The 26044-nt window shown below is 40.3% G+C and overlaps 1 protein-coding gene across 2 annotated transcripts in view; it reads right to left on the reverse strand.

Moving 5' to 3' along the window:
* Window positions 1-6665: 6665 nt before the first annotated feature.
* The window catches only part of pik3cb (phosphatidylinositol-4,5-bisphosphate 3-kinase, catalytic subunit beta), a 56225-nt gene continuing 36846 nt past the window's right edge, over window positions 6666-26044 (reverse strand). For both annotated transcript variants that reach the window (XM_030743827.1, XM_030743828.1), the window contains 17 exons: window positions 23692-23781; window positions 23191-23445; window positions 23020-23116; window positions 22780-22910; window positions 22381-22428; window positions 21282-21470; window positions 17647-17768; window positions 17232-17375; window positions 16944-17043; window positions 16077-16273; window positions 15799-15908; window positions 15264-15342; window positions 12821-12988; window positions 12600-12723; window positions 12342-12487; window positions 9022-9154; window positions 6666-8450 (listed from right to left, as the gene is read on the reverse strand). In XM_030743827.1, the coding sequence (XP_030599687.1) occupies window positions 8313-8450; window positions 9022-9154; window positions 12342-12487; window positions 12600-12723; window positions 12821-12988; window positions 15264-15342; window positions 15799-15908; window positions 16077-16273; window positions 16944-17043; window positions 17232-17375; window positions 17647-17768; window positions 21282-21470; window positions 22381-22428; window positions 22780-22910; window positions 23020-23116; window positions 23191-23445; window positions 23692-23781 (2271 nt within the window). In that variant the 3' untranslated portion in view covers window positions 6666-8312. The remainder of the gene's footprint in view (window positions 8451-9021; window positions 9155-12341; window positions 12488-12599; window positions 12724-12820; window positions 12989-15263; window positions 15343-15798; window positions 15909-16076; window positions 16274-16943; window positions 17044-17231; window positions 17376-17646; window positions 17769-21281; window positions 21471-22380; window positions 22429-22779; window positions 22911-23019; window positions 23117-23190; window positions 23446-23691; window positions 23782-26044) is intronic.

Consider the following 26044-nt stretch of genomic DNA (forward strand, 5'->3'; position numbering starts at 1 on the left):
ACATCCACCCTCTTTCTCAGCCTCCACTTAATATCACCAAGAACCCAGTGCTCTAGCATGTAAGGCTCTCCCACTGGCATGTTTACTTTGTGTTTTTCTCAGGGCATCTTTAAATGTAGGTGGGTCTTGCTGACGTAACATAAGAGTATAATTAGACTGATTCATGGATCACCCCTATCACCTCCTGCCCAAACTACGCGCATTTAATTTGCTGGCAGTGGAAGCAGGCTCGGAGATCCTAGAGGTGGGTGGAATTCCCTAAACAAAAATGAATCATGCTGCGGCTGGCTTCATCTGCTTTGACTGGTGGTCATGATTATCTAACCAGAAGTCCTCTACATTAATAACCTCACATGTGAAAGTGTACAGAGCATATTAACCTTTTTCTGATGTTTGCTATAAAATGTTTTAAAATGTATGTTTGGATGCTTGAAAATAAATCCTGGGGGATGTTACTTAGGCTAACAAAATCTGTCAGCCTAACCAGTCTAACACACACACACACACACACACACACACACAAACACACACACATACATACACACACACACACACAGAGTTCCTGGGAAGGAAAAAAATGAAGTCCTTTATGGTTTTGATCATATTGCAACTTTTAAACTTGATTTAGTCCCTTCAGAAATGTAGCCATTTTTACTGGTTCTTGTAGCCCATGTGCAACACCTTAAATATGATACATTGGGTCCTGGACTTTATTCATTTCCCTAAATAACTGGACCTCTCCTCTGTGTTTGTGCTCTTTGTGCTTTTCGGAGCATTTCTAATTGAAGTATCTGAAAATGTGGCTTGCTGTATGGTACAATTGATCTAAGAACCTGGTGCTTTTAGTAGTCTGATACTTAGCACAGATTTGTCTGTGTGTTGCACCTGTATGGTTTATGCTGCTTGCTAACTAGGCCACTTCTGCCTCCAAAAAACTAACATGCTGTCTAAAGAAATGGGAACAAATGAAGTGTTTTTGTGACAGGCTGCTAGTGACTAAAGATACAATTTAAAATCGGTTCTTTGCTAAGTTGTCTGATATGTGTAGGCACAACACTGGTTCATCCTTTAAAGCAGGTGTCTTTTTTATGCCTGAATGATTCAGCGGTCAGTGTTAAGTGTCAGCAAACAAACAAATCCTCTGGAAATGGTCAGGCACAAAGACTGGACTGAAAAAGCCTGAGAACTATTGCTCAGGACCACTTAAAAAAAAATGACAAGAAATTCTGGCTCCATGGCAGCAAAATATAAAGGAATGCGAGGTGGTTCAAGACTTTTGCACAATGCTGTATGCATTGAAAAAAAACATGCCCAATTAATCCAAACAGTTGGACATATTAAAGAATCATTTGGCATTTATGGTCTTTGGAAAAAATCAATTTCATGAGCTCAATAAAGTATAATATTCTGGTTCTGTTTCTGATTCATTCCATGTTTACAGTATCCAGGGTCCCACAGTTCCCAGTGGATATCAGGAAAAAATAAAGTAATGAAGTCCAACAACCCCTCTGTAGCGCTCCAGGATAGTGACATACAGTTTCTAAAGCTTTGAGAATTTCCAGGTTCTGAACCTTTGGGACTCTTTAATGTTGACCATCCAGTTAAACTGAATAACTGACCAAGTAGGTCCATGCTTAGAGAGGTGATTAAGGATCCAACGCTCAACCTCCTAGAACTTCAGAAGGAATGACAACATTCTCGACAGTGCACCATCGATCAGGCCTTAACTGCAGACTGATTAGACAGAAGTGCCTCTGAATGAAACAGATATGACAACCAGCTTGGAGTTAACCAAATTGTATTTAAAAGACCCTGAGTGTGTAAAGTAAATAATTCTCTAACCTGATCAGACAAAACCTGATCTATCTGGGCAGCACAATAATCACTACATCTAGAGAACAGCAGGTGTTGTGAGCATTATCCCTTTACATTGAAGCATGGTGGTGGTAGCATCATGCTACAGGGTCCTTGTAGTAGTGACAGACTGGCCAGAATTCAGCCAAATACAAGACGGTGTCCTTTCAGTGGTAGTGGGGGAGTGCTCAACTATGCACGGAAACTGCTGAGACATCACTGGAGTGGTTTTATGACTAGTGCCCGACAGTGTACCAGTAAACACCCAGAACCAAACAAGACAAAGACGCCTGGAGATGGCGGTTCACGGACACTTCCTGTCCAGTCTGGAGGCTATATGCGCACCTATATAGTTTCATTTTATAAAAAAAAAAAAAAAAAAGTGTTATAACAAAAATAATCTTGAGCCAGATGAGTGTTTCAGCACATAACAGGAAGCAGAGGGATTGCTTAATCATACAGAGGAAGAACACTTATTGCACACTGTTGTAAGCTGAAGACAAGTGGGAAAGGGTATGGGTGTTGGACAGAAAGCTGCTACAGGCACGCTGGCTTTTTATTTGCCCAAAATGTAGATACTTAAAACGTTTTGAAGCTGTATTTGCTAAAGAGAGGGCATCTGAAAATTAGCTGAAGATAATGTACATGCATATCCAGCCAATTTTTCTTTTGAGATTATTTTTTGTTTAAACACCATATTGCCAAAAGTATTGGCTCATCTGCCTTCACCCACACATGAATGAGTGACATCCTGATTGATCGATACCTTATTGCCTGCCAGGGAAATTATGTTACAACAACAACAGAAAAGGACAATCTACAATAAACAAATGACAAAGAGAGAGTAGAAATGCGAAAGGCGCAGAATGCAAAACTATAAATATACAACAGTGATAAAGCACAAAATAAATAAAATCTAAAAATGTAGGTAAAGAAGTAATAGACTGGCATTGTGCAAGAGTAGTGCAAATTGCATAAATAATATGTACACTAGGAATCTGAAAGACCGTTGCAAGAAGATATAATACAAAAACATGTGAGTGGGATCTTATGTCCAGACAGGTGTGTTCACCTGTCACAGAGAGAAGAGATATTATACAGTTTTACAGTGAATGGTAGGAATAATTTCCTGAAGCGTTCTTTATGGCAGCGAGATTGAATCAGTCTGAGAGAGAAGGAGCTCTGCTGCCTCAGCAGTGTGGAGTGGAGCAGGTGAGATTGGTTGTCCATGACGGAGATCTCCTGTCCCTCACCGACTCAAAACCTCCAAATTCTGACCAATGATGTTTCCAGCCTTATGAATAAAAGTTGATTCTGCTGGCATCTCTGGCACTAATTCTGCCCCCGCCCCCCGCAGACAATAGTAAAGTACATGGCACTTGCTACCACAGACTGGTAGATAATCTCCAACATCTTGCTGCACACATTAAAGGACCCGAGCTTCCTTAGAAAGTAGAGTCTGTTCATCCTCTCCCTATACACAGCATCACTGTTGGTCCTCCAGTCCAGTCTGTCATTCAGGTGAATGCCTGTAACTGTCCAGTTTCCACCTCCTCACCCATGGTATTGATGGGCTTGGCCGCACTTTTTTTCCCCTCCGGAAGTCAACCACCATCTCTTTTCTTGCTGACATTCAGAAGGAGGGGCTTACCATCAAATGTTGATGGGAATTTTTAACCATTCTTCTAGAAGCACATTTATGAGGTCAGACACTGATGTTGGATGAGAAGGCCTGGCTCACAGTTTCTGCTCTAATTCATCCCACCAGTGTTCTGTTGGGTTGAGGTCAGGACTCTGTGCAGGCCAGTCAAGTTCTTCCACATCAAACTCACTTATCCATGCCTTCATGGACCACAAAGTTGGGAGTATGAAATTGTCCAAAATGTCTTGGTATGCTGAAGCATTAGGAGTTCCTTTCACTTGAAATAAGGGGACAACTCCTGAAAAATAGCCCCATCCCATAATCCCCCCCTCCACCAAACTTTACATTTGGCACAATGCAGTCAGACAAGTACTGTTCTCCTGGCAACCGCCAAACCCAGACTCATCCATCAGAGTACCAGAGGGAGAAGCGTGATTAAACACTCCAGGGAAATCCGTCTCTACTGCATATGAAGCTTTGCACTGCACTTGGTGATGTAAGGCTTGGATGCAGCCGCTGGGCCATGAAAACCCATTCCATGAAGCTCTCTATGCACTGTTCTTAGAGCTAATCTGAACAGCTGACTGTGGAATAGTTAGTAGAGAGAAAACTACAGAAAATGACTTGATGCACAGGTGGCATCCTATCATGGCACCACGCTAGAATTCACTCCTGAGAGCAGCCAATTCTTTCACAAATGTTTGTAGAAGCAGTCTGCATGCCTAGGTGCTTGGTTTCATACACCTGTAGCCGTGGAAGTGACTGGAACACCTGAATTCAATGATTTGGACGGGTGAGCGAATACTTTTGGCAATATAGTGTATATCAAAAGTCCTGCCCAACTGACTTTAATACCTTCTGATTTTTTTTTTTTTTGGCACATTGAAATCTGCAGCAATGTTTGAATATGAAAATCTCAAAACTATTAAAGATAAAAGTGTGAATTTTTCACTGGTCTTTCTTATTCCCAAAATGGATTGGGATCTGTAATTTGGGACAGATATAGTTTAAAAAAAAAAAAAACAAACAAAAAAAACCCAAGTCTGGATAATTATAATATTGGTGAAAAAAAAAAGTCCAATATTTGAGCACATGTCTTATGTTTTCACCCAGTATACAGGATATGTGACATTGTGCCTGCATGCCCCACAACCAAACCTTCTACAGGTTACTGTATTATGTAACTGCAGTGAAGAAAAACACACACACAGATGATTCACACTGAGCACTGATTGTAGCTTGAGTGAAAGAGAATCAATAATTGATGATCACTGGAGGTAGAGACTTTAACATTCCCCACAGAGCAAAATAATCAGTTTCTGAGTCATACAAACAGCAATAAATGGCACTTTTGTGCAGTGCAGACACAAAGGAGCTTCATGATGAGCAGGGTGGTAGTTACAAAAATCCCCTTATTTACCTCTAACTCCAGTGTGGAGATAGGAGGTGAAAAGCACATGTTTGATTGCTGAAGTCTAGTTAGCTGCTTTTGTTTTTCAACAAAAATGATAAAGAAGTCAAATAATGTCATCTTAGAGAGTACTTTAACTGGTGGAAATATTGCAGAACTTGTATATTACTTATTTTAATTGCATGTAAATTTGTGCCTGCAGCCTGATCACTAAAACCACCAACCTGAAAGTAAGGCCCCCCTCGCTCTGCCAGAAAAAAAACAAAAAGAAAAACCGCTGACTTTTCAGAATCCTCAAGACCTCTGAGGTCACCTGTTGTGTTAGGCACCAAAAAGTTAACAGATAAGTTGAGAGTTGCAACGTGATGCTCCTGCAGATCAGCACATCCAACAGATGCTCAATCAGACAGATCTCGGGGAGGCTGTGACAACACCTTCAACCCTGTCATGTTCCTATAACCATTCTTGAACCTTTTCTGCAGTGAGGCAGGGTGCATTATCCTACTAAAACCACAAGTACTATTAGGGAATGCTGCCTGTACAAAGGAATGTGTGTGGTCTGCAACACAGATACATGCCAAAAGTAACGGCCACATAAATCCCATTAATAGCATCCTGTCATCATCTGTACCCCAAGTAAATGCACATGAGATAAAAAGACCAGTGATTCATCAGAGCACCTTCTTCCATTGCTCCATGGTCCGGTCAGTTCTAATCAATAGATTCCCATTGAGGACAACAGGTGCCAGCTTGGGAACTCTGGATGGATTGTGTTATACAGACCCCTCTACATAACAAGCTGCAGTTTGTACCACAGAAGCACTCATGTGGAATTGGATCACATGTGCCAACCTGCAATCCCAATGAACATCAGCGAGCTTCCTCATGCCCATAATCTGTCAGGTTGTCCCACTTTGCACCACCTTTTAATAGGTACCAAGCACAGCATACTGACCCATTCATCCTTCTTTATCAAAGTCAACAAATCAGCTTTAAAAAAATAAATAAATAAAATTGTATGTTTACTTGCTTCCCAGTTGCAGAATCCCATACCTAATAGGTGCTATTGTAGAGGCCTTCACATTTTACTGATATTTCAGAAGGAAACTTTGTACCCTTTTGAATTCTTTTCATTTAAAATGAGTAGGATATAAACTAGAAAGGGGGCCTTAACCAAGTACAACTCTATCCTGGATGTATATGAACTGGTTTGACTTTTTGAGTTGGCAAAAAACCCTTTTTGATTCCAGACCAAAATGGTACACAGGCCTATTTTTGACAGCTATTTTTGCTTGAGAATCTAAAAAGTTTTCATACCTCTTAAAACAGAAAATCCATGGTCCTGGCCTGAGTGGGTGCACAAATCACTCAACCCACATAGAACACCAGGATAAAAAACAAAGACCACAGACAGAAATGCAGCACAGTGGAAAATAAATTTAATAAAACTCCTATGAAAACAAAAACCAGCAAAACATTAAAAGCCTGTACATTTGACAATATCCAGTGTCTCAGACTTCTGAAGGCCAGTAGTGCAAAATGCAGCTGCATCACACATAAACCAGCAGGCAAAACCATTACAGGCTTGGGCCTGGGACCAATGTTTCATATGATTAGATATGGTTCATATACTTGGATATTGCACAAATATCAAAACACAGATGCAGATGCTGGTAGAGCACCATATGTCAAAACAATAGCTTTACATTGCAGTGTAACGTCCCTACTGATAAATCCCGCCCAGACTCCACCCACATCTGCTTGTATGGAAACAAAAGCCCCTTTCAGACATGCACTCCTCTCCATGAACCTGTAGGCAGCGGAACAGGTTGGCTTCATATCTGAATGCTCACCCTGGTCACTTTTCTGGAAGAGTTAACAGCAGTCTTACCAGAAACATTTACGTATCACTTTCAACACAGCATGCATTCACATGAGATGATAACTGCGCCAATCTTTCAAGCATCCTTGCGGCTTTGCTCAGTCGTCACAGAATGCCCTTAAATGATGGATCTTTTCGTCACTGGAGCCTGTGTGGGAAGGGTGGGGGCAGCTCACTTTGCAGTACCATGCAGCTTGTCTCAATGACAAGAAGTCAGTAATGTTATTGATGCCATATCTGACAGGGGCTAAATACACTTAAATAGAGCGGCACATATTTGCACATTCAATGGAAACAGGCTGTTAAAAACAGAGTTGAAACAATGAAACTGCTAAACATCTTTGTGTTTTGGTCCTACCATGTTAAAAGCATATCAGTATATTTGTTGTGGTTGCTGAAATGCACTGAATAATGCTTTAAAAAAAAAAAAAAAAAAGGACAACTGGGGTAGTGATAACTGGGAGGTGACAACACTTTGGCCAACAATGCTTTTGATTTAAAAGACAACGCACATTGTCAATTTGGAATAAAATAGACTAAAATAAACAGTTTAGTTTATTAAAAGACTATTGAAAATTTCTTATATATGCCTCTCTATAAACATTCCAGTGTTCAACGGTCCAAGTGAACTGAGATTCAGACAGTGGACAAGTAGGCTCAGAGCATCCTTCTCTCCGTCAGTCCTTCTCTTATCATTTTCCTCACAAGTTGATTTTGTGGACTTGTAGTCCAGCACATCCACATCTCAGGATAATTCTTAAATGGCAAAAGAAAAAAAATGTCTGAAACAGTACAATCTTCCTGAATTTTTAGGCACACTGAGATGGGAAGCGAGAGTTAAGATGCACTTCCTGTGGCTGTGGTGCACACCGTTTTAAGACACGGGGGTCAGATGATTCTGTCTTTTCCATTCTGTCGTTTCCACACCCATCGTTCATCTCAGCTCTACTTAAAACAAATTCAAGGGTGTCTGCAAAATATGCGCCCATTCTGGGTCTATTCAGGCAGAGTTTCACGTCCATCTGACAAAATTCACCTACTCCTAAACTTTATTTTGTCAGCCAGTAGTTCAGCCTGTTCTGAATGGACAGTTTGGCTGTGAAGGTTTAGCGTGGGCACAGCGGGTGCTTCAGTTCCCTTCCTTTGGCTGCGTGCTCCATCGGCTGTTGTGCCTGTGCAAAACTTGCAATGACGTTACCCACCATGACTCCACTGAAATGTTACAAGACCATGAATTTAGATGTTCATGGGGAACTGTGCCAGAGTGATGCAAGGCGAGTAGGGATACAGCAAGTAAGGATGCAGAGTAACTTAACTGAAGAGTGTAGGGAGCAGGTTCACTCTGTATGTACAGTACACGAGGGGGCGACTCTGCTCAAGTTTTGGATATTCTGCTAGATTCCCTTCTTTAAATTAGGGTATCTGTCACCCTGTGGTCTTGGCACATCCTGTCCACACCCTCACGTTCCCTCACTGTGTCCTCTTGGCACCTCACCCCTCGCCTCTGAAGCGTTACAGCTGCCCTAAGACCGGTTGTCTTTGGCCACATTGTGGGCCATCCAGTTGACTTTGGTTGTCCAGCTCTCTCTCAGGGCTTCATCAAACTTCTGGCGGAACTGCTTGAGGGCCTCCTCATCAGTTTTGCCCAGAGCCAGGGAGTCCTGAAGGGGGGACGGAAGGTAAGACAGGATAAGTCACGAGGGCAGAAGGATGGAGAAGTAATGAAGAAGATGATGATCAGAATTTTTTAAATGCGTCTCCTGTATAGTCATGCATACATGCTGACACTCTATTAAAATGCTATAGATACATGTGTATGTAACTACAGTCTCAATTTGGGGAATATTAATATGCTTATAAAACAATTCTACATTGAAATCTGAAGGACAAGTCACCCACACATGAATTTACTAAATGACTGTCCAAAAATGGCAAGGTTTAGGAATTACTGAAGTAAATATGAAACTCATGATTCTTATGGAGGTCCTGAAGTTACATGAAGCTTTTGTTCTAAGTGGATTTATGGACACTAAAATTAAGGGGAGGCTTCTAAAATTAAAATAAAAAAAAGTGACAGGGATGCAAAGCTAAGTTAAGAAATTTAGTGAATCTGTATGAAATACCATTACCTGGTATGTTGGAGTATTCCACCACTGCTGCACTATGTACACTACAGCAGAACTCCAGATTTAGTTTCTTCTTCATTGCATCTACACTTTTTGATTGTCATACCTTTAAGTATTGGATGTCTTTGACTGAGGTGAGCTCAGGCAGTCCAGCAGTCAGCATGAGGGCGAACAGTGTGATGAAGAGGTTGCCGTTCTTTCTCAAGATTAGATAAGCGTCCTCACAGTATTGGCGGAAACTACAGAAACACACAGAGAAATGCATGCTCATTATTTTGGAACACAGAGTGTCAATTACGTATTTGCTTTCTAATGATTATGATATTCTCTTTAAAAAAAAAAAAAAAAAAGGATTAGTCAGTTTTTATCTGCACCAAAGTGAAAGTTAAGACAAAAGTTATGTGTTCAATGTTGCCTGTCAAAGAGAATATGCAGGTACCACCAAGCAGACTTTCAATAAATTTGCTGAGCGAGGTGGAACACAGGCAAAAAAAAAAAAAAAAAAAAAATCATTCAGTTTTGTTGTGGAGGTAAATTGCCTTCTTTCAAATTGCAATATGGGGCATTGGCACTGGGGGCTGATTCATTCTCCAAATGCCCCCATCTTGCTTGTCCTGGATTATGTAGCTTTTCATTTAGTTCCTGGAACCAACACAGTGTTCAGAATTCTAACAAAACTTTGTGTACATAATTTCTGAGTTGCACAGACTTACAAAAATATCTGTTGTGCCCATTTAACTTAGGCTTTGTTTTCTTTTTTTCCAGGAGGCTTTAAAAACAATGGTCATAACTGAGCAGAGGAAAAAAGAAAGCTCAAGCAGTTTCCATGTATGTTTATTATTACAGTGCATAATTTAACTATTTTTTCTTTGAGGTATAAAACCAATGCTAGCATGTCCCTGTGGTGAAGTCAGTGATAGTGACTAAGAGGTTTGTTTACACTGTATGTTGTTAGCAACAGAAATGTGACTGAGCTAAAGGGGATGGCCAACACACGCTTCGTAATGTGACACACACTTCCTTTTCATCACCCAGTGACTCACTGCACTCTTGACTTTGTCTCTGCTTGTAATGAGTATTATGAATCCACCTTTATCAATGCAGACTTTTCACTGACACAAAGTTCCTCTTCTGGATTTATTAAGAGCTTTGTTGAATGATTTTTAAACACAGAAGGATGACAAAGAGACATCACAAAAACAAAAAGAAGAAAAAAACTAACACCTTGAGGTCTTCACTTTGGGCTTTGATTAATACTGCATCTGACCCAGAGGAAAACAGTGATCTACGTGCTCACCGTCACATCTACTGCACAGTGTGCCATATCTTAAACCACAACACATTTGCTGATGCAGCAATGCTCTGGTACTCCGTCTTTATACAGAATAAAGTTTTGGTGATCAATAAAGTAGGTTTTAAAGTTCACGCTCACATCAGGCAGGATGTGCACCTCTGGGCTGCTCTTCACCAGCACCCTGCTGTGCAGATTAGCTGTTGGATAACTTAGCAGTTTAAATGTCACTTGAGCATACTGAGTCTTATGCATGCAGCCATTTAGTCATTGCAATTAAACATTTAATGACTTCGGCAGGTCATTAAGCGCTTTAATACTGATAAATACAGAATTTATTTATATGACGGGTTAATCTGGATTATTCGTGGACTACAGTAACTTCATCTGCAGAAATGTTTGACGTTTCACACGACTTGTTTCCAGTTGTTGACTTTCTTGTGGTATAGTTATGAATATAGATATGCAATACAGGCCACAATAACATTACTATACCACGCGGGTATTTCCATTGTCGCAAACTGAATCATCTACTTGTTCCACAATAGAGCTGAACTTTGTAAACATCAATCAGTAGCTTGGCCGATATTGTCTCATGCCTTTGCACGCCACCACCAGCGTGCACCTCTTTCTGCAAACACAATGCACGCACCATTCCACGTGACTGCATCAGTAGTGATATATCTGAGCCTAGTTCTCATGATCACTGAACAATAACAATGTAGTATCAAAACAATCATTTGTACATTAAAAAAAAGAAAAAAATCATTCTTATCTTTATTGACTTAGTAGGAGCTCTGCACAGGTAACAAACATTTACTTATTTATTTATTTTTTTTAATACTTTAAAACTTTTATAGGCTTCTAGCATCCATGCAGGATCTGCACATTACTAGTACAGAAACCTGGTTTTGATGGACTGTTTCTATTACCTCTGTATTCCTTAAATTTTAGAAAAAACAGGAATACACTGATGATGTGTTACAGTCAAACTTGTTTAAGTTTACTGCATCTCATTTCACTCCAAAAGCCCTGTACATTTATCCTGAATCCTTTCATTGAGCAGAAAGCCTGCTGTACAGACCTAACTGAGTCTCTACTGCCAGCTGCTGAAGGAAGACTGTACTGCACCGACAATCCTGCAGTGGCTGTAGTGTTGCTCCTACATGGCCAAATGCATTTCTCGTCGTCTTTTATTGGTTGGAAGACTAAATATTGTTTTATATTTACTTATACATATTTTCCACTTTTATCCTACAACTCATGCTGAGCTCCAAACAAATCAACATGGAAATTGAGCATTTTCTGTCATGAACGGTATGTAGAGTTTTCATAGCATGGATAAAGTGAGCATCAACCTTCAAGTTGGTAAATTAAACAAACCAAAAAACCTGGACTCATACCAAAACTTTAACAGAGTCAGCCTACTATCACCTTAAGAACTTATCAAGGACCTTTTATTCACTAAAACCTGCCCGTGTGTTTATCATTACTAGACTACAGTAATGGGCTGTTTCTAGGTGAGTCTCAAATCCTCACCAAGACCAGGAAGGCATCTCGTATCACTCCACTTCTCAGATCTTTACACTGACTTCTATCAAAGAACTGATTTGAAAGTCATTTTTTCCACAAAACAAAAAACTGAACCAAATCTTGAAAATATGCTAATTTAAAAAACAAACAACAACAAAAAACCTTTTCATTAAAAATGACAGACCATTATTTTAGGAGGGTATCAATATGCTGCTGTCTTAATGGGGTGCATATGAACCTCAGTGACTATTCGCCATATCAATTCCAAAGCAAAGAACCAGGAATAAGAAAAAAAAAGTAAGTGTTCTTATAATATCTACATCCTTGGTGTAGTTTATGAAAGGCATTTCTGGTCGCCTTCTTTGTAAAATGAATTAGGCAGAATTAGGGTTTTAATCTACATTTGTTTTTTTTTGATTGGTAGTTCAAACAGTGTGAATCTAGCAATCAAATCTAAATGGCTGTCAAATTATCTTTAATGTTCCAACAACCAAACTGGATTGCACTAAATGCTTGAAGTTACATTTTGATTAAAATTTCAACTGAATCACTTACAGTGGTATGTGCGCACAGAGGGGCAGAAGCTGCCAAATGAAACAAACCTGCCAAATTTCTCTGTGTTTCCAGTCTTGCCCTGTTGTATGACATGGATGAAGTCGTGTGTGAGGATAAATGGTACACGCTCCCTTTTGATGCCAAACTTGGACTTGAAGTTGCCCAGGATGTGACCGAAGTCTATGTGGAAGAGCTAAAACACACACACACACATACACACAAGGCCAATCAGTGAGGCCTGTGGAATCAGGAAAACCCAAATGCAGAATGGAAAAATGGCACACAGTATATGATGTTTGTCAAACCTGTCCATTGCTGCGGACCATGATGTTGTCACTGTGGCGATCTCCAATACCCAGGACGTAAGTGGCTACACAGTAGCCTGCGCATGACAGAGTGAACTCCTCGATGGCCCGATCAAGAGCGTCACTGTAAACAAACAACCACAAATTTGAACCGCAACACCTTTAGGACCCTTTCTAAGCAAACCACAGCAAAGGCTGCATTCGTTTAGGCTCCACCTTACCCAGAGTTCCTCTCTTTGAGCCAGTTAAGCAAAGCATCCTTGTTGAATGCTGCAGCTGCTGCAACATTGCTGCTGGTCAGCTGGATGTTGGCGATTGTATCTGCAGAGGAGACGACCTCAATCAGCCCGGTGCGGTCGCCTGTTGCCAGGCAACCATATGGTACAATTCTGCAGGAGGAGGAAAAAAAAAAAAAAAAAAAAAAAAAGCCTCAGCAGCAGAACGTGGTGCACATATCCATTATGGAGTATAATAATAATTTCATTACATTTTTGGTTTACACATGGATACTTCAAATATCAGCTGTGCTGATTTTTGCCATCTGACACACAAATGAAACTAAACCTAAATATTACAGATAAAAAGATAACTGTATCCATGTGTGTTGCTGCAAATTTTTCAGTGTTAGGTATCTGAGATTAAGATATTAGGGGTTTGTTTTGGGAGGTTAATTAACAAAACTCCTCTGGGTGCCACTCACTCTCACACACACACACACACACACACACACACACACACACACACACACACACACACACACACACACACACACACACACACACAATCACAGTATTAAATATTACATCACATTATCCAGTATTTAATTACCAAAAATTCTGATAACATTTAGACCAGCCACATAAAATGTTTTCACTTTAACTTCTTCAATTCCACAAGACAGCAGCAGGTCCTTATTTTGTGACGTGGACCTCTTTACAATGCTGCCTGTTACATTAAATCCAGCGCCCTCCTAATCTTAAAAATTCGATACCCGTCACCAACCACACAAAGTTTGCCCAGTTTCTAGACTTCATCAGCAGTCTGACAGACTTTAATGGAGACCAAATGCCTTAAAGACATTTCTTCCTCAGCTTAACGGTTGTTGAGTTAAAGTAAATTATAATACAGACGGCTGACAAGGAAGGTTGCATGTGATAAAATATATCAGTATTTTCATTATACTGTCCCTGCTTTTATTCCCAGTGTCCCACTGCTTTTGAACTCTGAACCTGTGTCCCTGTAATCTGAAGCACTGGCCACAGGCTCAACTGTCATAACACCCCCCCCCCCCCCCCCCCCAACCGCCCAGCTCCAGATGTGTAAGTATGAAGAGGGTTTGTCAAAGTACGAAGTGTGGATTTGATTAAGGGGTAATGTCGATCTTGTGACAATCACATAGAAACTGGAATTTGGGGGCTGATTCAGGTTTTTAGGGAGTATGAAAATTCTAATATTTGTATCTCCCCCTGTATTATTAACACATACATATACTGGTTACATACAGGATGGTCAAGTCATACTGAAGAAAAATGGGGTCATGGAGATCCCCAAAGTCACAGGACAGTATGAATGTTCATTCATACTGGACATTCATAGTTCCAGTATGAATGACAGAAAACCCTGGAGCATGATAGGAACAGCAAGCAGCACAGTTGGCAAGATGACAATAAAGACAACTGTTTTTTTAATATATTGGAGGTATTATTATTATTAGCAATAATCACTAGGACACAAGATGATCACCAATGGTATTTTCCAGCAATTGAGAATAATGTATTAGAATCAGTGATTTTATGGGGGCCCTATAGAGAATCAAACTCAGTGAATCCATTTTTACTGAATATATTAACACCAATGAAAAAGTTCATACAAGGTCACAGAAAAACAAAGGGTTGATACTGAATCCCTCGACATTCCACAATCACTACCAAAACTATGGTGTATTTTTCAAAAAATAAATTGCACAGTATGCAAAGGGTTATTTTTGGCACACTGCCCTCCCCCAGTGTGCCAAAAATGAGTGTACACACCCCCCCGGTACCCTCAGAGTGATTCAAGCCAAATGAAACTACAGTCATATTCAAGGTATTATTATTACCAATAATCATGAGAACTTAGGAAAAAAGTTATTCAACAGTTTTTCTGCAATTAAGCAAATTTTGACACATTTTGCTATTTTTACCCTTTTGGGGCCACAGATATTCAATCAGAACACCAAGCTTAACATTTCCTGTCTGACCCCCAATCAATGTTTCTGCCAAATGTGAGAAAAATCCACTTAACACTTTTCGTATAATTTCATGACAACGGACGACATTAGTCCACTGGATCTCTGGTGCACAGGGGGTCTTTTTTAATATTGCCTATCAAGCAATGGAATAAATCAATTAGGGTCTAGTGTATGTCTGCCTGTTTACAACTTCATGTAGATATTTAAAATGTGAGAAGGCCAGAGGTCAACCTAGCACAGGGCAATTAACAGTCTCACCTCCTTTGGTCCTTTGGTGTAAACACTACTAGAGCTTCTCCTTCCCCAGAGAGAGCAGGAAGAAACAAGCTTGACAAAATCTGTCAGCCTAACCAGTCTAACTAACACACACACACACACACACACACCCACACACACACACACACACACACACACTCACACACACACAAACTCACCTGAGGTCCAGATTTGCCTCCTTCCAGAGAAGATCCATTAACCTCAAAATCTGGAGGGTCAACATGTCTTGCCGTAGGTCTAGGAAATAAAAGTCAAGATGAATACAGGAAAAGTGCATCAACCCTTTATTTACCATGGGTCCGCTGATGGGCCTGTTAACTTCAAAAGTGCCACCATTCGTAGACTTCTGGCAATAATAACCCTATGTTGGCTGTGAAGTGTAATTGCTCAGCTTTCAGAAATCGTTTAAATTTTTCCAATAGGACAAATGGTCACGTAATTACAGTAATTCAAAGTGCGTTTGATCAGGCGTGTCAGCAGTGATACGCTCAGCGTTAACCACCTGTTCACAGCAAATACGGGCAGGCAACAGGTGCATCAGTGGCGATAGCCAGCTGTTAAAGGGTTAATTAGGAAAGGAAATACTAGTATTTAGCTAGACAGAAAACTTCACTCATTTCATTCCTTCCATATTCCTTCCCCCACCCTCTGCTCCACCTTTACAAACATCCCTCCCCCGTCTTTGATCCATACCGTCTCCATTCTTGAAGATGATTCCCAGCGTGTCTCCACTCAGCAGCTTGTTGTTATAAACAATCCAGAGGGGCTTCATCTTTGAGTCCATGTACCTACATTTCTCCACACTGGCAGTGAAGAGAAACAAAAAAAAAAAAAAAAAAAAAAAAAAAAAAAAAAAAAAGGAGGGACAGGGGAAAAAAAATTATAATATAAAACTTGGACCCATCAGCTTCCTGTCAAAACAGATCCTCATACAGTCTTCTATAAATGCATAAATAGTTGTGTAGTCTTACTTGATGTCAGACAGCAGGACAGTGGGGTTTAGAGGGGAGTGAAGGTCTGACAGAGTCTCCGAGTATCCACTCTGTCTTAAACATGTCATCATGGCCTCCTTGGTCAACATTGCTTCCTTGGTTTTACTACGAGTGTTCTTTATGGTCCCCAATTTAATTAGCTCATTGACTGACTTTAGCTTACTCAGGGCTTCCACCTGGAGTGTGAAGAGGAGAACCATGTAACAGAACGAAACATTCAGGTTCGATTCAACCTTGTGAACAAGACATTTCTGTTACTAAACACTGACAGTCTCCTAAAACAGACAATGTCAGCATTGTGTCACCAGTGCGCACACACTGCAAAACAGGAAATTTGGCCAGATATATCACAAGGAAGTAGCAGGATGGTTTGAGAAGAGACTGCCAACAGTGTAGAGGGGGGCAAAGGTCAGAGTGCAGAATGGGTGACAGTTCTGGCACTGTGAGAGGCTAAAAATACCATAAATCCAGCCCAGCTGGGGTTAACAAGAGATTAGTACTAATCTGACAGGCATGTGCAAGATTCTAGCAATAAAAATACAATTTTCTGTGTATTTAGGCAACTGCTGATGATTTAAAAATCATTCTTTAAACCTTTAACTAAAGACATATATACACCATCTCTTGACTGCCTGAAAAAAATATTTTCTTAGCCTGTTAGCTGCAATATTTTAACCTAACATATCTGCCTCTAGCAGCCAGGAGACAAGTTTTAAGATTTGCAAAAGAAATTTGAGACTCTTTAAAACATTCCAAAGCCTTCATCACTTTAACTGTTTCTTTAATAGCATGAGAAAATAGGTGCATTTAAGTGCCAAATAAAATAGACGTGTATGTTCAGCTTGCCTGTTTCTTTAGAACCTCAATATGAGGGATGTTGCCTCTACAATAGGCTTCTAGGATGAGGGCAAACTGAACTGAAACAGCTGGCATGTGGATCTCTGACCTGTCGAGGGCAGAACAGAGAAGAAAAGGACAAATGAGAAACATCTAAAGATCGCAAATGTTGGCCTTTTAATTCAACACTCCATCTCCTTCCCTTAATTTGAATATGTAACTGTTCAGGTCTACATGTTTATTTCTACCAGACTCAAGTGCCTACACGAAAACGTGCACACCCACAAACAGACTCACCGTAGATGCCAGAAGAGGAAGTGTCCAATCTTGCGGTTTTTTTGCGCACGCTCTAACAGGAAATGAGTGAGGGCGCAGTCATAATAGGGCTCATAACGCAACACCTGTACCAACTGTAGCAGGTACTGCGACAGTTCCTCATCACTGATGAGGGGAGAGAAGAAAGATGAACAGAGAAGTTTAGGAGATCATTTTTTAAAAATGTAATGCAATGTATGTATTAGTCATTTAATAATAATAATAATAATAATAATAACAATAACAACAATAATAATAATAATATTTAAAACAAATGTATGGCCATGAAGTCCACTGCATTTGATAGAAGTGTGTGTGTGTGTGTGTGTGTGTGTGTGTGTGTGTGTGTGTGTGTGTGTGTGTGTGTGTGTGTGTGTGTGGGGATGCAAGTATTTACCTCATGTCCCTCAGACATCGCACGGCATACTCTCTGACATACTGGTCAGGATAGTTGAAGTCCAGTAGCTCCAGAGCATCTCTGGGACTTAGTTTGGGCCAAATCTGAAGCAGTGCCTGAAGCTGAGAGAGACACACACACACACACACACACACACACACACACACACACACACACACACACACACACACACACACACACATTCAGAAACTGATGTACTGACATCTAATCAGTTACACATGATGTGTGATCAAAAAGTTATGATAACGGATCCTAAAGCATCAAAAGCCTTCTCATGTTTAGAGTCATCTTCTTGTGCACCTTGGAATTTAATTTTCCTCAGTGCAGCTCCGATTTTTAGATCACTCCATAGGAGTCCTGTAATATACTGTAGAACTTGTGCTTCTGCAATACACAACCTCTTTTCCATCTTAGGGAAGTTGACGAAGTTGCAGGGAGCCAAATCTGGCAAGTGGTCCAGGTGGTGAGTAAAGAGTGGCCAAAAATCTTTTTTTTTTTTTTTTAAAAAGCAAGCATGAGATAGTGCTGGTATGCACTGCAGTTCAGATTACTTCTTCTGAACATTAGAGTGGAATAAAACTACACAGCCCACAGGTACACAACAGGATTACTGATAAGACAAAAAAACATGAGCAGTCTCCAGGCCTCACGAATGTGTTGCCTTCTAGCTTAGAAACTGTGGTCTCTACAACTGAAAACTACACAGTCACAGTTGGGGTTCGTCCACACAAAAATCAGATTTGCTTTAAAGAAAATGTTTGCTCTCTCTCCCAGTTTGAAGTCTGTGGTGAAACTGTAGTGCTCACAGTAAGAGGTCAGAAAGGGACTTTCTAGGGAGCAATTTAAAGATATCAGTTGCTGCTGGAATCCATCTGGACATACTTAAGAAGGTGATCTTCAATGGGAAATCAGCACAATTTATATCAGGTAAGGCTTTTCATTTTGAATGCACCAGTTATCAAATGTTTATAATGAGTGTGATTACCCATGGAATCTCCCATAATAAAGATACAAATTAATTCTACAGGAACAAAAACAGTTATAATTACAGTTTTCCTTCCTGTAAATAAAGTTGAGTGGGGGTAACTTCATTATGATACACTTAAGCACTTTCAACGGCCCCCAAGTCGAGTGTGTATTGCGGGCCTTTGCTTCATGTGTGCTGTGACTGACGGCTCCCTCTGCTTCTCACAACAGTGCTGTCAGCACGATGCACATGTATGTTTATTATTAAGTGAGATTTTAGTTGATTTTAGTTTCATGAAGAAGTGATTAAATTCAGTTTAACTTATCTGTACTTGAAGACGGATGTAGAGGCACATTAAGACTATACATACAGTGTCCTCTTATCAGTGGCGCAAAAAGTGGGCATGCACTATATGCAATGCATAGGGGCGCCACACAAGGGGGCGATGCAGGCAAATTATTTCTCTAGTCGGCATTTTCTGTATTTAACCGCTGTGCATATATGATCAATAACAGAGGCACGGATTAGGCGTCGCTGTGCTCCTTCAAACATTTTACTGAGGGTGCTATGAAGGATCATTTGTTATTTCAGTTCTCAACACACACAGACACAAGCTATTTTCTTGGGTGTGGTATGACTTTTCCAGGGGGAGCTATAGCACCCCCTACTTTTCTTACAATGTACAGATGCACCAATGTATGTATATATTTTTATACATTCTATTTTTTGTATATTTTATACATTGTTTATTTTCTGTATATTTCTTGATTATACTAGATTATAATATTTTTATTTTAGAGAGTTTGATTTTCTGTTGCATGGCACTGAACAGGAGTGGCCCTCCAATCTCATTGTACATCCTGTATAATGTCAATAAAGGCATTCTATTCTATTCTAACACCCCCCCGCCGCTTTTAAATACTCAGGTTAGCTAAAGTTACTAGTAGTAAAATAAGAGGTCACTGTTCTGCAACTGTGTGCTGTAGTTACAATATAACAGATCATAACAAGAAAAATAAAATAAATAAAAAAGCCTGTGTATATGTGTGTGTATTTGGATGGGTGCGGGGGCTAAAAATGTGTCTACATAAGGAAATGAATAAGCTAAAGAAATGGATCATTTTGTGATGGCTCAAACTCTGCCTCATGGACGAGCTCCTGGATTTTAGTTCTTATCCATGACTGCTTTGGTGGAGCAAACTCCTCGTGGCTGGAGCGAATCTGAGCAAGAAGTGTGTTGTGTCATCCCTCCGGGCTCCCTCCTTCTCCCTCTCTACCTCCCTGACTTCCTTCCTCTTCAAAAACTCCTCCATCATCTCGTCACTACTCTTCCGTTGTGCCTTGCCTGGTCTGGGGGTCACTGCAGTCCCCTCTCTGCCTGATCAGATAGCTCCCCTGCTGCTTCTGCCTCTGTCTCCTCCTCATCCTGGCCATGTGGATTGCTCTATGTGGCCAGGATGAGGAGGAGACATGATCTTTCTCACTGTAGTGTGATGGACTGCAGTGCAGCTAACTGCCAAAACATCTACTTTCAAAGGGCTGCTCACGACTTCTGGTGAGCAGTTAATCAAGTGTATTTGACTATCAGCTCCTGGCTGTCACTTTCCTGCTTAATTGCCATGGAAAAATTAAGGCTATACTTATTATGACTCTGCATTTTAGCTTTGTTTACTAAATAATGACACAGTCTAATGTCATGCTGTTAATTTGAACTTGGATTTAAAGAAGTTTACAACCTGAAAAAGACCAGAGGATTTTTTTTTTTTTTAGAATATCCTGACATGTAAAACCTCTGAATTGAAAGAGGATGTTTTTCTTATTTCACATGAGTATCTGTGGCAGCATCGAGCTTCAGCACTGCATCGATCCAGCTTTGTTTTGTGTTTGTTTTCTGGCTGCAGAAAGGATCGTGCCCGTCCACAGTGAACACCTGATGGTTAACACGGGTCTGCAAGCTGAACTGGTGACAACATGCAGTTTAAGTTCCAGCTTCATGAACATCATGTCCATGTGTGACTCCATCCCATCCTAAGTACACTCTGCAGTCATACCTGGACTCTGACACTCTTGATCAGCCAGGCAAGTGGCTACTTTTTTCCTGTTTGTTCAATGCACCATGGATTTTATTCATATTTATGTGGACACAAACTGTTTTAAAGAAGTCTCAACACTGCCGTACCTTCATACTGGATGAGCGTTTTATAGCTTGTTTATTGACATATACTTTTTTTGGCCACAGCGGCTTTTATTGGCAGTGGAGGGAGACAGGAAATGGGGGAAAGATACAGGGGAAGACGCGGGCAAATTGCCGAAAGGCCGGGATTCAAACACGTGCCGAACGCACCGCACTGCAGCATGTGGTCACCTGCTCCACCACTGAGCCACCCGGGCGCCCACATATAGACTTTTTGTTAAATGGTATGGAACTGGATCGAATCAAAGAAAACTGTTTGCTGTTTAGAGAATCACTTTTGTACCATTACAATAACCTTTGACTTAAAGCTCTAAAATGACCTAAACACCAGGCTTTTACCCAACAAACTGTTGCTGTGGATATGACCTTATCATATCATAAGCTATTTAAGTCATGTCCACAGCAACACTTGATTTTTTTTAAAAGCTTGTAGCGATGGATATGCTGGCTAACCTGGGCCATGTCCTCATGTTTGCTCCACTTGACGGACAGTAGCAGCTTGGGCAGGGACTGCGGGAAATTCTCACGACAGTCGTAGCGTAGTGTCCAGATCAAATCCTTCTCATTTTCACATAGCTGAGAGACCGGGTCACGCTCCATGATCTCCTTCAGCTCCATGTAGAATTTCTTAACACCACGACCCTGAGACAGAGAAATGATTTGGAAGAAATGAAAGGTCAGCTGGGTTTGTGACTTTAATAGGCTTAACATACAAAGGAGCAACAAGGTGGATGGAGGCAAGGATGTAGAAGGAATTCAGCACATAAGCTGAATAGCAGCATTGACTGTAAATAACCACATGAGGGCAGGAGAGTTTCAAAGCATACTAGAATTTCTCACCACGTGAGTGGTGAAAATGAATGGCAGGCAAGGATTATCATTCAGTTGTCTGTTAAAAACTGTTGCTGTCTGTTTCAACAAGGACACGCATGATTTAAAGCGTTAGAAATGTAAACAGAATCTTAAGATATGCATGCTTTCTTTACAGATAAAGAACAGCTGAGCTGAATAGAGCTCTACACTAATGTGTAACATGACAAACAATTAAACTGCAACTTTCAGATTGTAATAACCTGTAGTTTCACACGAATACACCTCATATTTAAAAAGAGAAAAAAAAAAAGGACACTGTTCAGGCATGCCCTCTAAGCAACACCAGATTACATAACCGGCTGTAACACACCCATGAGTGGGTTTTCAGTTGAGGGGAGGTAAGAGGAAAACATACATGTAATCTGATTAGCATCCCTAATTTTGTAGCTTTGAGGAGGATTTGAATACTTTTGCAGCTACACCCTACCGAAGTAATAACAATGGGTTTCCAAGGAAACTAGCAACGGGTGCCTGTTGAGGTTATATCTGTATTGTGTGACTGTAAGAGTGTGTGAGAAGGAGAGGCACGCTGCATCATTTCTCACCATTTATTGCAAACCACCATGTAGCAATCACTATTTTACTTTCAGCTGTGCTGCACTTGTATGTTATTCTGAATGAATTCGATCATCTAAGCATGTTCACACACACAATTATCTCCTTTTGTATATTCACTCACAATGGAGACGCAATCAGCGCTGACAATCTCAGCAGCTTTTTCCAGTATCTGCAAAAAAAAAAAAAGAAAAGAAAAATGAACGCTGCATGAGTGAACACACATTGATACATCACTACCAGAGTGCATTAAGCAGGCTGAGCACGTCCTGATCCTCTCATGCTAACAGCTACCACTTCATCATAATCACTAGGTACCACTTTGAAGAGCACTAAGCCACTATTATGCTGACAAATTCAACTGAAGCCACGCCCTTAGAAAAAGGCCATATTTAGTTGTCTGTGCGCAGATGAAAAGTTTTTATCCATACAGTACAAATCTAAGCTAACTGGCATGCTAAAAAAGGCAAACGGATATCTTTTTATGAGTTTGACTGAATAGGATGATTAAGTGCTGTGTGACCTTGTCAAAAGGAGGGAAGACGACAGAGTGTGAAGAGTACTCTGGGAAGTGGATGTGCAGTGCTGTAGCGTTCTCAGTGTACGGGTTGGTCTGAATGGTTCCTATGGGGTTCAGCATCTCTTCAAGTTCATCTGGGTAAGAGAGACACACAGATTCATGTTTAACATGAATTGACCCTTTAATTATTAAATGTGTTAATTATTAAATATTAAAAGTGTGATTTTGTGTGTGTGTGTGTACCAGGAAAGGAAGACCAGCAGTGCAGGATGATGTCTCCAGTCTTCAGCTGCCCTTTATAGTCAAACACCATGGTATTGACCCAAGCTATAGGGTAGTGCTGGATCACACAATTAAGTATTAGTCAATATAAAATAGTTTTGTGTATATGTTGACAATGTAGCTCTCACTTACCACTTTCCCCGCCTTGCGGATGGTCTGATACTTGCTTATGTGAAGACTTTTGGTGGATTTCTGCTTCTTGACCTTGTCCATCACGGCATAGATGGCAAAACAGAGGCGGGTCATGCGGGGCAGATCACAGACGGAGATGTCAAACTCCAGTGTGTTGTCTCTCCACGTGTGCTCCGAGCGTCCACTACTCTCACTGCTAACCGCCGGCTTGCACAGCAGCTCTGTGCCGTGAAAGAGTCCCGCCCTAACCTGGACCTGTGTGTGGTGAGAAGGGTTGAAATTTACATTAGCAAGCCAACCTGTCATAGATGTTCAGGAACTTTCCTGGTACTGATCTCAGTCTCATCAAAAACATTAATGGAAACTTGAATAAAATTTTTTTTTACTGATATGTGTGAAACTGGGAGGGACACATTGCACATGTGTGTTTGCACAGTTTGTGCAGCAAAAACTTAATACGAACACAAATGACTTTAATAGATGTGAATAAAAAGGGTTTACCTTGGCAGTTTCCTCTGCGTTCACCTTGCTGCCTTTCACAAGAACTATCTTAAAAGGCTTGGGCACGTCCCACACACATGTCTGTACTTGCTGTGGAGGAAAAGTGAGAAGAGAAAAACTTCCTAAGAGTGGGAAGTTTTGGCATGATGTACTGTGAAGATAGGAGGAGGAGTCTAAAATGCTTAAAAAAAAAAATGACCACCACTTCCCTACACACACACACACACACACACACACACACACACACACACACACACACACACACACACACACACACGGTCAGGCGGGTCAATCTGATGTCAAGCCATGTGGGTTTGTGAGGCTCAGCACTCAGAAGAGCAAACAGGGTCACATGACACCTACAAACTATGAACATGTCTAAAACAGCACACATCCTGCTGTTTGCTGCCTGTCCCTTTGCTCCAATGTAATTACACTGCTGTAATGTCATTGCGATCCCTTATCAGATAACAAGGGACTACATCTGTGTTTGATTCCATTGTTGCAAGCAGAAATAGCTCCATGTCATGTAAAGTATGGTCACAAAAACACTATGTACTTCTGTTCTTTTCACTAATTATCAGTCAGCTTTCCAACAGCAGAGAATCCAATAACCACTTCCTTACATTAAAATAAGATCTCACTTCCTGTCTCAACACAGCCACAGTTCTACAGCAACCTTATTAGTGTCTGACCAGAATTCATTTCTGTCTACTTCCTACATTACACTGCTTCTTAGAACAGTGTTCATTTCTATGGAACTCCAAAGAACAGTGACAAGATCAACATAATAAACAAAAAGCATACAAAATATTCAAAAGTCAACAAATCACAGGACAGCCACTTTATAATATAGGTGTTTGAATCACAATTAAGAGATGTAATATAGGCCACCTTGACTTTAAAATTAGTAGTCAACTTGCCTAATTCATTCTCAGAACCATAGGTTGCCCCTAAAGGGTCAACACATAACTGCTGATTGATCATATTTATACTGTCGCCATAATATGAACATCCTGCAAGAAACGCACTTCAAAAGACCACCAAGTCATTTTATTTACATGCAGTACATGAATATCTGGATGAAAATGCACATGTTCCAAATAAGTAATATCTTTATTCAGTGGGCAGACACTGGGATCTATATCTGCTGTGGATTTAAGGTTCAAAGAACTATATACATGATTTAGCACTGGGATTTAGCCATAAACTAAACCGTGCGTGTGCACTATGGTTCATAGTTCAGTTTGATAATCTATGCTACACTAGAAACAGTTAAAAAACTGAGCAGCTATTAGTGCATTTTTGGCCACGTTCACAGAATTTTTTTTATAGCGCCTCACATTTTTTTTTTTTCCCCTTTATCACAATTCATCATCTTCACAATACTGTTATTGCACATTGTAGTACTGGCCCACAATAGAACTACTTCAACATCATCATGCTTCTTAACTGCAGTTAAACCTTGTTGGGTAAATTTTGTGCTATCAGTGAATATAAAACCTTGATTATCCTTTGCATATCTGCGAGTCCTCTTGGGTAAAAGTGGCATAAATCTCGTCATGAGGCTTTATAGATATTCATCTGAACAAGCAAGGTGTTACAGCTGTCTAGTTAGAAGGTGATAGAGGAGGTATGAACTCTCTTGTTGTGACACTGAGGGAGGGGGAAAAAAAAAAAAAGGCGCAAAGTCGTGAAGTCTCAAAGTTTCTATGTAGATCAAAACAATACTGAGCAAGAGAAGTTACAGAAAGGGAAATATACTAACTTTAGGTATGAGAAAACTAGTCAAACCTATGATTCAAGTGAAAGGGCAACAATTCAATTACTTAAAAGGTGAACAACAGAGAAACTAATTATCAAGAACAGCTTAATCAGCAATAACCAGTCATAACCAACTGAATAAAATTCTAATTTATCTATCATGGGGAACTGCGTTCTTCGAATAAATGTCACTTCACAATGGGGATTACTTCATCATAAATCAAGATACATAATAATTGTGATACTTTCTGTGTAGAGAGTGTATGCTGTATGCAGTCAAAGTGAGAAACAGAAGTGAGGTGAAATGAGTGGCTGTTTTCACTGCACAGGAACGGACATCTTAAAATCAGAAAGATGCATACTAAAAGAACAGGTTAGGAACTCGAAGCTGTTCCAGCACAGTTATGATAAATTTAATGTGGCAATACTTTATAAGATGACTCATGCTTGAAATATTTATCAACTTTCAAAACCACACATCACATGGGCTTTAATAGACTGCATAGCATCAGGCAATTAAAATCCCTAGAAGACTAGCTAATGAAAGACAATTAAATTGACATTTAAAATGTGCATGCACACATTGAGC

This window comes from Archocentrus centrarchus, chromosome 13 (genome assembly GCF_007364275.1).
Source record: "Archocentrus centrarchus isolate MPI-CPG fArcCen1 chromosome 13, fArcCen1, whole genome shotgun sequence".
Classification (NCBI taxonomy): Eukaryota; Metazoa; Chordata; class Actinopteri; order Cichliformes; family Cichlidae; genus Archocentrus; species Archocentrus centrarchus.